The following is a 12,480-nucleotide window of genomic DNA, read 5'->3' on the forward strand; positions in this document are numbered from 1 at the left end:
AATTTCTTCTTTATTTTCGCACTATTTTTTTAAATGTAATTTGACCACTTTTAATTGCCGGTAAGAATTGGAGCAAATGAAATTCATTAAAAGTCATAAAAAATTTTATTAAAATGTATAGTTTTTCTTTTCCTTTTGGGGGGAATTTTCCATTTATTCGCTCCCTATTTTTTCTCACTTTAGACAATGCCTGCTACATAAACTATCAAATATTACATAAAATTTCATGTGATCACCTCCAGATTCTTTAAGTTTCAAACATTGAGATATATTAAAATAGAGAACCCTATGTTTTTCTTTCAAGGTCAGACAAAAACACACGCATAAAATAAAAGCAATAATATTTTCAGATATTTTTTAATATTTTATAGCCGTTGTTGAAGAGCTGATCCAATTTTTGGGTTTAAGACAACTAATGTTCAACTCCGTAGCCTTGTAATTTTGAGCCCAATCCAGACGGCAAGGGAACTCTTGGATCAAGTGGTGGGAGAAATTTGCCTTAACGGTGGAATTTTTGAAGAAACTAACCCGCTTTTTCGTTACATGGAGAGGACGGCCACGATCCCTCGGTAAGCCTGACGGCAAGGGGACTCTCACCCATGATCTGTCTACCACTGAGGATATTTTACGTCAGCATTGCGGTCGGTGCAAGCTGGATGCTGAATTCGTATCGACCAGCCATCGCTGGGGTCCAAAACTGGTTAACCTCATTTGAAGGCGAACGCTCTATCCTCTGTGCCATCGCGCCTCTTTTAGTTTTATCAGAAATAAAACGAAAGAAAGTAGCACACGCTATTGTAAAAAAAATGTGGGGTTACCTGAAATGATGAAAGCCTATTTTATATGTTAGGCCCTATGATTTTCCTTCCAGATCTGAACCAAATTAAACAAATAGAATAAAAGCAAATAGAATTTTTAGTTTTTTTAGAACTGAAGCGAAAGAATTTGGCACATACTACTATGAAGAAACGGGGGAAGGAATTTCGGACGTGACAAGTAAAAATTATTTCTTCATTTTTTTGTCAACTTGAAAAACAAAGTTTTATGATGCCTTTTATGTTCTTTTAATGTTTTCATATTTTTTGTTTCCTTGCTCGAAAAAAGTCAAGGATTCGATTAACGATGACATGAAGATAAGTTTAGCTTGTACGCTTATGAAATGATTGTAACTAATATGATCACCAGGCATTAGAGCTCCAGTTAAATTTTAAATATTTGGAAAGTGGTTGAAATTTTTATTTTCAACAATTTCTCTCAGGCCGTAATCTAATTATACATTCTGTAAGTAGGGGTCATAAAACAATCGAAATTTGCTTTGTCATCGGAGATATTCATTATGGACACAAAGCTAATGGGTAGGTTTGAGCTCTCCATTTAGTTGAAAAGTGGTAAGAATTTCAGCGGACAACAAATTGCAATTGGTGATTAAAGCAATAAATTCTGCTTATTGATGACAGGAAATGATTGAAAAAGTGATGTCATCAACTGTTAATATTATGTTTTAATTTTAATGCAGAAATTAGTTATAAAGAGAGCAGTTGTTCTGGTTGTAGTTCATTTACATCGCTCTAGAGCTGCTCAATGGGCTATTGGAGACGGTCCGGGAAACATCCCTGAGGATGATCCGAAGACATGTCATCACAATTTTGATCCTTTGCAGAGGGGATGGCACCCCCGCTTCGGTAGCCGATGATCCGCACGCGAAGTCGAGCACTTAATGGTAAAACAGTTTAACGAGAACCAATATCGCACACCCTCGGTCCTTACGCAGACTAATCCAAGTGGTCACCCACCCGCACACTGACCGCAGCCAGTGATGCTTGACTTCGCTCATCTGCTGGGAATCGTTTCTTAACCATCAGTCCACTGTTGGACTTATAAAGAGGGCAGAATTCTTATTGACTTAAAATTACTTTTGGTGGTAAAATAATGACGAAGCATGTTTGCAGCTGTCAGGAAGTAATGGGAACTTATTTTGCTAGACATCACAAATTTACTAAACAAATATGATGACTCCAAGGATTTTAAGTGACAAGACGAATAAGTTTTCGAATAAATTGGCGAAAAACTCAGGCTATATGGGTCAAAAGTTAATTGAAATTTGCATTATCATCTGTAACAGTGTGATTTTTGATTAACTGCATATTGCTGTTAGTGATAATATATCACTTAATTCTGTTTATAGCGGTAAAAAAAACCCATCGAAATTAGAACTTTCATCAGACACAAAGTTACAGTGGATACTAATAAACTCGAGTTAGTAGAAAAAATTATAGGGATTTTGGTTGTTAAGAGTCATGTGTTGTGATCATATGGAAATAGGTTCTGCTTCTAGTAATCAGGAAATGATCAGGAAAATAGATTTAGTGAAGTTTTGCGTACTCTAAATAGTAAAAAGAAAAAAATAACAAAACTTAAATTGTACGACTACAACTTCACAGAATAGAAAACTAGTTAATAAATTATAGTAATTAAATAACATCCTTCTAAAATTAAAATTAACTGTTGTCCTGCTCATCCCTTAAAATCCATTGAAGTAAAAGAAATGAGGTCATTCATAAGCCTTTAGCTTCAAAAATAATTCATTTTAAATAAATTTTAAGACAAAAATAATGTCTAAGAACTCTTTTTCTTCTCTGCGTAGGTTTTCCATTAACAAAAGAAATTTCAGAAACGTCTGAAAGCATTTTACTGGTTTCTCTATATTCAGCCCACATATGATGGGGGAAGGATAGTCAAAGGAATGCGAGATGAGAAGAGATGAGCGTGAAAGGACTCTTTTCGATTTTTTCCTCAAAAAAGTAGCTAAAAGTAGGGAAAAAATCTGAGATAAAAATGAAACTGTTTTGAAGAGGAATGTCAACTTATATTCAATATGCTTAGAAGGATTCTTATCAGAACTGAACACGCATAACCAAAGGCCATTTTGTAGCAGTGTGTCACGTGCAAAAGCGGAAGCATGAAAGTAAAAGGAATGCTGGGAAAAATGCCACATCGTCATCATATGAGGATTGTGACTGATGTACATTGAAGTCTGGCAAGAATATCTCAAATAGATTTATTTATTTTTTTGAGAGATCTTATTGCGGCAAATTTTATTTTTACTAGAAGTCGTAAGCCCTTATATTAAAGCTTGTAGTTTTAACTATACAAAATACTTTAATTTTACATGGTTATTTTATTTTATTTTATAATCGTCGTTGAACAGCAGATCCAATCTTTTGATTTACGACTACTAATGTTCAACTCCGCAACCTTTCAATTTTGAGCTCAGTCCAGAAGACAAAGGAACTGCTGGTATTGGGAGAAATTTGCTGCCGTGGAAGACTTTTTTGATGGATCAAACCCGCATTTGCGTTACATGGAGTGGAAAACTACGGTAACCTCCCTCGAATAGCCTGACTGCAAGGGAACTCTAACCCATGATCCGCCTACCACTGAGGATATTTTACAACAGCACTGTTGTCGGTGCGAGCCGGGTGCAGAATTCCTATCGATCAGCCATCGCTGAGATTCGAACCCGGTTCATCTTATTCAAAGGCAAATGCTCTATCCCTTTAGCCACCACAACTCTTACAATGATTATTGATGAAAATCACAGTGAAATAGGTTCATAAACATCATAATTTAATGATTTGCAGATCAATTCGGTTTACTATATCAACTGGTCTCCAAAATATTGCACTGAACTCGTCAATTATTAATAATTCTGCTTTCTATCAGACCAAGTCTGAATTGCAGTTTACTTGTCACAAAAAGCCTTATTTTCAGAATTTTCGAAAATCCTTTATACAAAATTGCAGCTTAATAGATATAAAGAAGGTATAAGGAATGTAGTTGTAATCCTGTTGTATTTTTTAAATAGATATAAACTATTAATATATCGATTGAATCTGACTGTTTTTAGGTCGAACAGTTTAACTCAAACAGACCATCGAACCTTAGTTACCCGGTCTTATACCATTTTCTCATAATATTGTGCATGCCACTCAAAATAACCCTTGATTTTATCATTGATTATGTAGCATTCATGTTTTCTGGGGGATTAGGATAAATGAATCAAAGGTTTGATAATAACCGTATTTTGATGGTGGGAACAAAACGCCTGAGATGTTTTCGATTTCGTACAATGAATTAGACAGAGTCTGAAGTTTATTCTGTTCTAAAAGTTCATTAAAATTATACTATGTCTATTGTAAATATTATTTCTTAAAAATATTTAATTTCAATTTTAAATTTTAAAAAGGGTGACAAAGCGATGTGTTTGTGCTAGTCTGATTCCTTCTGATTCTTAAAAATTATTATTATTATATATTTTAATAACGGCACTGAACTTTCGTTCTTCGCTTTAGAAGATGCCGAAAGTGTTGCTCATTTATCGTTACCCAGTGGGCACCTGTGAACCAAAGTCACGGAGGCGAGCAACATTACCCACGCCACAAATACCCGTTCATAGGGTGGGCCACATTCATACATTCACACATCAGAAGACAACGCAGAGAGAGTGAAACATCCATGCCTAGAGCGGGATTCGAACCCGCAGCCATTGGCTTCTCAGTCAGGCACGCTAACCACTCGGCCACCTGGCTGGCCTTAAAATTTATTTATTTATTTCTTTGTGATTATAAAGCTGGATTTTATCTAATCCATGAAGATGATCTAGTCGCCAAAAGCGTGCGGATATGCAAAACCTAAACAGCACCCATTTTGTAAATGGATTATAAATATCACTAGCTTTTATTATTCGTATGTGAATTTAAAGAATTCTAATTTTCGAAATTGATTTATTATACTTAAAAATGTTTTTTTAAAGAAAAAAGCCTTTTTCAGTTCTAATTATTCTAAAACACAGATGTGTTTCAGATTAAAATAAAGTAGTACGACATGTCAGTATCATTCGGCGTTGCGTTGAAATAATGGTATGCTCAAAATTTGAATCACAAAGCGTTATTTTGCTGAAACATTTGAAACAAACTAATTATAACTTTAATTAAACATTTAGACGGTTCCTTCCGCCAAAGCAAATACCATCGCCCCTGCATTCGTTTTCAATTAACTTTTATCTCGGCGGATAATAAAGCATCCGTCTTCGCGCCGGAACTGTTACCGAGCTTAGAAAACAGGAGCTAACTAAAGTTAAATAAAAGTTCTTCACCCGCTTGAAAGTCGGATTTTCCACACCTCTGCGGAAGGGAACAGTGCGCATGCGCCCCCCATCTCCTCGAGTGCCCTCAGTTTTTGGGACTTCAGTTGCTTCCTCATCTTCCAAGGGGGCGAAGTGCCAAGTTTTCTTTCCCGCCAAACACACCGCTTCGTCGCACAAAGAACCATTTTCTCTTATCTCACGTGTTAGTCTTCCTAACTTGTTGCATACACTTGGCGCAATTTATTTTTTTTCGCCAAAAAAATTACACGAAACAATTAAAGAAAAATTAATTATTAATACAAAAGTATATAAAAAAAAGTTGGATTTCTATCAGTGGATTTTTTTTATTATTGTTCATTAAATACTGATAAAAAAATTAGTTTTTGGATAAATAAATATGAAAAAACATCAGTCATACTGATTATGTACTGTAACTTCAAAAAGTGAACACAGTTTCTGCGAAGTGATGAATACTTTTATTGTGTGAACACCAACTAATTGTGGATTATGGTTTTTTCAAATATTATGTGGATAAAGATTGTTGTTTGTGCTTGCAGTTTAACAGTTATACTTTGTCGGAATTTTAACGGTAAGATTCTTTATATGCTTTGTAATGCGTAGATAGATAATGGACTATTCTAGTTAAAACAGATATAGAAAATAAATAGTTGTGCTCTTGAATTGAGGAAATATATTGGGATTGCGAACTTTAAACGAATTTCTGGAGCTGTTTTAGTTAAAAATGTACAAAGATAATATCAATCAAATAATATAATATTTTGCGTTTTTTTTACCAAAATATTGCGAAAGAACTCTTAGATTTATGCTCTGGAAAACGAGAGTATATGTATCATGCACACACTATCCATCATTTGTCAACACATTGTATATTTTCACATTTCGTTCCTGTATTTAAATAAATGTATCTAGTTCTAAACATGAATATTTGTCATGTTCATGACAACTTGTTAAAGAAAAAATTACCTATAAAGTAGTTTTTCCTTTTGACATGATAAAAATTGATTGCAGTAACACATTATTGTTCCATGTTCCCTGCCATATCCAAGAAAAAGATATATAGGCAAGAAAAAGAGTGAAAAATAACTACAATATTTATATAAGTGAAAATCAGTTATAATATTAAAGTTGAAAATCGGACACAACACACAATACCGAAAATCTACGGGAAATTTATGCAATAATTGGGCATTTTTCACATGGTACTCCGTATCGTGTAGTGAGCTAAAACAAAATGTTAGCTCTCTGAATAACTTTTGATCAAATGATCGGAATTTTAACACAAGAACTCAATCTTATTAGTCTGAAGGTCTTACCTTAAAATGATAATTAATTAGAACCATCTGTATATTAAGTTCTAAATAGTGAAAGTACAAAAATGTACTTTCTTTGAGTACTTTCTTGAGTTGGAGGTAGCCGCTGTCTAGAAAACATTGCCAAAATATTGCGGACAATTTCACTTTATTGTATTTCGCTGTATTTCTAGAAATTTAGTGAGTGAAATAATTTTTGTACAGGATTATAAAATTTGCTTATCCGAAGATAATTCCATTCTGAAAGAACAATTTTACTAGCTATTTATTTTTCTATAACATTTTTTAATAATAGTTGGAAAAATTGAATTGCAAGATTAGTTTTTTAAGTATGTAATTTTAAATGACTGGATAAACAATTTGAACGAAATCGGTTCAATAGTTTCTGAGTCAACAAAATTTACGAAGTCGTGTACACAAATTTAAATTTCTCGAGAACTATTCTACTGATTTCGTTCAAGTTTTGTAATTTGTCATTTAAATTTACTTGAGTTAAAATATTGTAAATAGTTAGATTTATTAAACAAAAAAATGTAAAAAATAAAAAAAATACTTGAAATTTATTTTTTACGTGGTATTATCTCGGGATGAATGAATTTTAAACTTGTTTTCGAAAAGTTTTTGATTCGCTCGATAAGTTATCGAGATAGCGAAGTTCAGAAAATCTGGAATTAACACTCAGGTGTCCAAACTTTCCATCGCTCACCTGCCTAAACTATTGGGATAACAATTTCGAGATTGCTGCTGCCATTTAAATATTGGAGGTCAAAAAGCTGAATATGCCAAAAAAGGTATGATTATTCAGAGAAAGTAGGTTTTCGTCTCTAATTACGTAAATTAAAATATTGTAAGCATCTGTATATTTAAGATTAGGCCCTCTGACCATTAAGATTGAGTAAGTAAATCCCCCATCAGATCAAAAGTTTTTTGTACATTTCTTTTTTTTTGCCCTCTGTACACAATGCCAAATCATATACAAGTAAAGTATGTATGATTATTTAATACATTTCATTTGTATTATTCTGAAATATTATTAATACTATTAATTAGTATTTTCATAAGGCAGCAAGCATATTTGCATTTTATTTATTCTCGTTTTTAATAAAAATGCATATACTTATGTAATCGTCTTATATTTTACTGGGGAACAATTTCTTCCCCTTCATTTATACAAATTCTTGATCTTGTCCAACTCGAATGTGGGTATTTTAAATCTAAAAATTAGTTTTGTTCAAAAAGCTGCAATTTTTTAACAGATATTTTTAGTCTATTTTCCTTTTTTTTTTTGAAATGTACAAGTTTAACAGCGTTATATATAACAAGTTGGTAACGTAAATGTTGAAGCGAACTCTTAAGAGAGTTAGAGCAGAACATCCAGAATGAAATTCTATAGGAAATGTCATCGAACGCTGCAAGGGGAGCTTCCCTATTATATGCCCTGTTCAGAAGAAAACGAAGAAGCAGTTCATAGGGAAGCACCCGCAGCGGCTTATGACAAAATTTCCAGGTATGGGTTCCCAGATAATTTTAATTCTAATAATTTGTCTTAACTTCACTATAAATTTTCGCACCATTTAAGCTCAAGTTTTTACTTGCACATTTCGACCAAAAAATATACTAAAAGAATGCTAAAAATAGCTTGGGTATTCAGATTTTATAAAAAACAAAATTACAGTCTTTAATATAATCATCATGACAAACTTAAATGATAATTCTGTTAAAAATTTACAAGTTTGTGCCTCTCGTTTCATACTGGTATTTTATATCGTCACAAAAATCATAAAGAATGATTTAAAAATGAAATTTTCTAACGAAAAGACATCGAAAAATAAATAGTTGAAAAATGGAAGATCTTGTATACAGTTTAATGCTCTGAGGTAATTAATTCAAGGGGCTTCCAATTCAACTCTCTAACAGAAAATATCAATCATACTATTAAAATATCCAATCAATCAGGCTTAGGTAAAATTTGCATGTTTGTTTTTCATAAAGAATTTGAATAACTGCTTAAAGAAAATGCATTTTTTCTTTCGCAGTGACGGAGTAGTTCTTTTCAAACGAAGTGAGAAGCAAAAATAAATAAATAAAAATAATGCACTTTTCTCTCGGTGTTATTTTATACTTTTTATGTTACATTTGTTATTGTGTACATTACTTACATTTTCTAGACAGCGTATACACTTACAAAAATTTGTAAGTGCATATGTTACAAGTAGTTAAAATAACAATCTTTAGAAATTTATGCAATTGATAATAACCATATGTAAATTAAAAATATTTGTAAGTAGATTAAACGTATCAAATAATCTATTTAACAGGCTTACAAAACTTATTTAAATACCTCTGAACTGGTACTTGCTAATGCAGATTGCATTTTTGGGTAAAATTACTTTTTAAGAACAAAAAGTACATAAAGAAATATCATTTACTTATTTCTCATTAGTTACAAAAATAACTGTTTGCCTAAAATATGAAGAAAAAAATTTAGATTTTCAAATAGTGACTACAAATTTATTTAGATACTAGATTCAACTAGATTCAGAAAAGAATGAGACTAACAATTAAATCGATTAAACATAAAATAATTCAACAATTAATTTAATATTTTTTCATAAAAATATTTTTTTCGTCAGCAAAATGACTAAAATTTCCACACAATACATTCAGAATTTTATTGATATATCTTTAAAACTCAATCGTGATTGATTAGAAAGACTCTGAAAATCACATTCGTCATTTTAAATTTCATGATGTCTTAAAATTACTTTAACACAATGTCAAACTATATATCTATTTCATTAAAAATATCTATAAGCTATTATTAACTTATATCCATATAGCTAAATATCTATTTAATCAAGTTAAGTATCTATAATTTAATAATTTTTAATTGATCATATCTAGATCAAATAGCTTTTTCTACATACGAATGGTGCATTTGTATTTGTGCTATAACTTTGAAAATGTCATTGAAAATATTTTATTTTTTTTATTTTTTTTAAGTTTTAATGTAAATAAGAATATTTTAAAAATTAATTTTGCAATTTACCACTCGACAACTTACATTTTATGTCCAAAAACAGTTTCTTCGTCAGTCATTTTAAGTTTTAATGTTAATAAGAATATTTTAGAAATTAATTTTGCTATTTACCACTCGACAACTTAAATTTTATGTCCATAAACAGTTTCTTTGTCAGTCATTTTAAGTTTTAATGTTAATAAGAATATTTTAGAAATTAATTTTGCAATTTACCACTCGACAACTTACATTTTATGTCCAAAAACAGTTTCTTCGTCAGTCATTTTAAGTTTTAATGTTAATAAGAATATTTTAGAAATTAATTTTGCTATTTACCACTCGACAACTTAAATTTTATGTCCATAAACAGTTTCTTTGTCAGTCATTTTAAGTTTTAATGTTAATAAGAATATTTTAGAAATTAATTTTGCAATTTACCACTCGACAACTTACATTTTATGTCCAAAAACAGTTTCTTCGTCAGTCATTTTAAGTTTTAATGTTAATAAGAATATTTTAGAAATTAATTTTGCTATTTACCACTCGACAACTTAAATTTTATGTCCATAAACAGTTTCTTTGTCAGTCATTTTAAGTTTTAATGTTAATAAGAATATTTTAGAAATTAATTTTGCAATTTACCACAAGGCAACTTACATGTTATGTCCATAAACAGTTTCTTTGTCAGTGATTTCTTATAATCGAAACGATGCCATATACGTATCATTCAAGTTGCAATTTTCTCGCCTAAAAATATTTGAAAAATAGGGTGAGTAATAAAAAAAAAACTTAAAACTTCACAACAATACTACCCGTACACCGTACGCGATGATTTGATTTCAATTTGTAGTAGGAAGTGAGGATTTCACGCGGTGATGTACCCGATTCAGGTGGTGCCAATAAATGAACTTGAAGAAAGTTGTCTTAAGATCAGTTGCAGATGAATAAAAAACGTCATAGGCATTCACGCTTAAGGCTGTAATTTTATATATAGCGATGTGGGCTTCTAGCTCCGTTTACCCAACACCTTCTTTTTTTCCTCGATTTGTAAGATCCAACAAAATTGACGTTCCAATTAAGCGTTTAATATATGTACTTAGTACTCAATTCGGGGGTTTTCCAGCGACCACAAAGACATTTTTTCTTCCTAAATAGAAAAACAAATACTCATTCTCTGGTTTGGTAACTATTTTGTAAAAATTCATGCAATCAAGAAGCACCACATTTTCACCTCAATATTTCATGCATAATAAGAATAATCATCATAAGCTTCCGTTCATGTATTTCTCCTTAAAACGAAATGACCTCCCTGTCGAAAATTTGAGACCACTTTATCAGTATTCCTTTGTCAAAACAAGTGAGTGTTTATAAGACTATTTAGGTAATTTCGAAACCAACTTTCTGAAACAGGAATAGCCAACTACCTTTTTAATCCTCGATTCCTAAAATAGGACAATTTTTCATTTCCACCTAAAACTGGAGACCCTAAAAAGGTACTTACGTAGCGTTCACGTAACTATGTGTAATGCAACCAGGTGATTCCCATTGCAGATATATAATTTAAACCTAGTGTAGTTAAGCCCAGAGTTAGTTAAACTCAGTTGCAGCTGAGTTGTTTTTCTTCAAATCACATCTGAACCATAGAATATGAACTTAATAATTTATCTAGTGGTGCCATCTTGCGTGAAAGATGGAGAGGACTGAAATTTGTCTTCCTGTGATGAATTAAATTGCGAAATTATCATATATGCCAGCTCGAGAATGTTGCGTGCTCATGTATGCAAGTTTTCCAATTGAGAATAAAATTAATCGAAAATTACTCAATGGTTTAGAGAGATTGATAAAAAATTTTTTTTGCCTTTCTCGAGAGTAGAACTTCGAACAAAATGAAATCCCGAAAACTCTGAGCTAAAGTGAAAACTTGGTTTCAAGAGAATATAAGGCTCCAAAATACGTTAGCCATAGAAAATGGTTAAAAAAGTATAAAGAAAGTGGTTAAAGGTATAAATAAAGTGGTCAAAGGTATAAAGGACGTGGTTAAAGGTATAAAGAACGAGATTAAAAGCATAAAGAAAGTGGTTAAAGGTATAAAGAAAGTGATTAAAGGTAGAGAGAAAGTGGTTAAACGTATAAAGAACGCGGTTAAAGGTACAAAGAAAGTGGTTAAAGGTATAAAGAAAGTGGTTAAAAGAATAAAGAAAGCAGTTGAAAGTATTTATTTTAGGTGAACTATTGCTGAGTATTCAAAATAATTTTCTTTACTAAGCGTTTTTCGTGTCTTGATAGAAAATAGCACTATTTAAAAATGTATGCATTTTTTATAAAATTATGATACACAGAAAGGAGTGGCAAACGAGTATAAGAAACTATAATTCGTAAAATAGATCTGTGGAACAGGTAAACGTACACATATTTAGGTAAAAACATAATTCATAAGCATAATCGATTAAATGTATTAGAGAAAAAACAACATCCGAAATTAGAATTTGTCACTTTGTTATACCAATTTAAGATTGTCAGTTAAAAAATGTGAAAAATGTTAATAAATAAAATTTCAAGAAAAATAACATAAGGTCTTTCTTAAATGACGACACTTTTTTTTAGCATTTATTTAATGTTTATAACACACATTATTCACATTCTTTAAGAGGTTTCAATGAAAACTGCTAAAACCTCTTACCATTCTTTCCTTAAAAAAGGAAAAGAAAGAAAAAAGCATGCGGAACGAAACTTCAAGTTTACGCATTTTAAAAAAAAAGAATGAGAAGAAAAAAAAATTCAAGATCCTCAGGTTAGGAAATTTTAATTATGGGCGCGTATAAAACTTTTGACAGCGAAAAATTGTAAGAGTTTCTCTCGCCAAGTCAACCTTTCCTTTTCTATGGTATATATATTAGTGTATCAAATGGTGTAAGCGAGAGCATAAATATAAAGTGTTTTTGGTGGGTGAGGGAGGGGAGGCTTTTGATGGAGGAAGTTACTGA

General features: G+C 31.4%; 1 protein-coding gene across 2 annotated transcripts in view; it reads left to right on the plus strand.

Annotated features, from left to right (window-relative positions):
• The first annotated feature begins 5,248 nt into the window (after nt 1–5,248).
• LOC107453534 (cell adhesion molecule Dscam1) overlaps nt 5,249–12,480 on the plus strand; it is a 132,213-nt gene continuing 124,981 nt past the window's right edge. For both annotated transcript variants that reach the window (XM_071185813.2, XM_071185867.2), the window contains exon 1: nt 5,249–5,735. In XM_071185813.2, the coding sequence (XP_071041914.2) occupies nt 5,654–5,735 (82 nt within the window). In that variant the 5' untranslated portion in view covers nt 5,249–5,653. The remainder of the gene's footprint in view (nt 5,736–12,480) is intronic.

This window comes from Parasteatoda tepidariorum, chromosome 3 (genome assembly GCF_982258835.1).
Source record: "Parasteatoda tepidariorum strain Cologne lab strain chromosome 3, Ptep-v5.0, whole genome shotgun sequence".
In the NCBI taxonomy this organism is placed as follows: domain Eukaryota; kingdom Metazoa; phylum Arthropoda; class Arachnida; order Araneae; family Theridiidae; genus Parasteatoda; species Parasteatoda tepidariorum.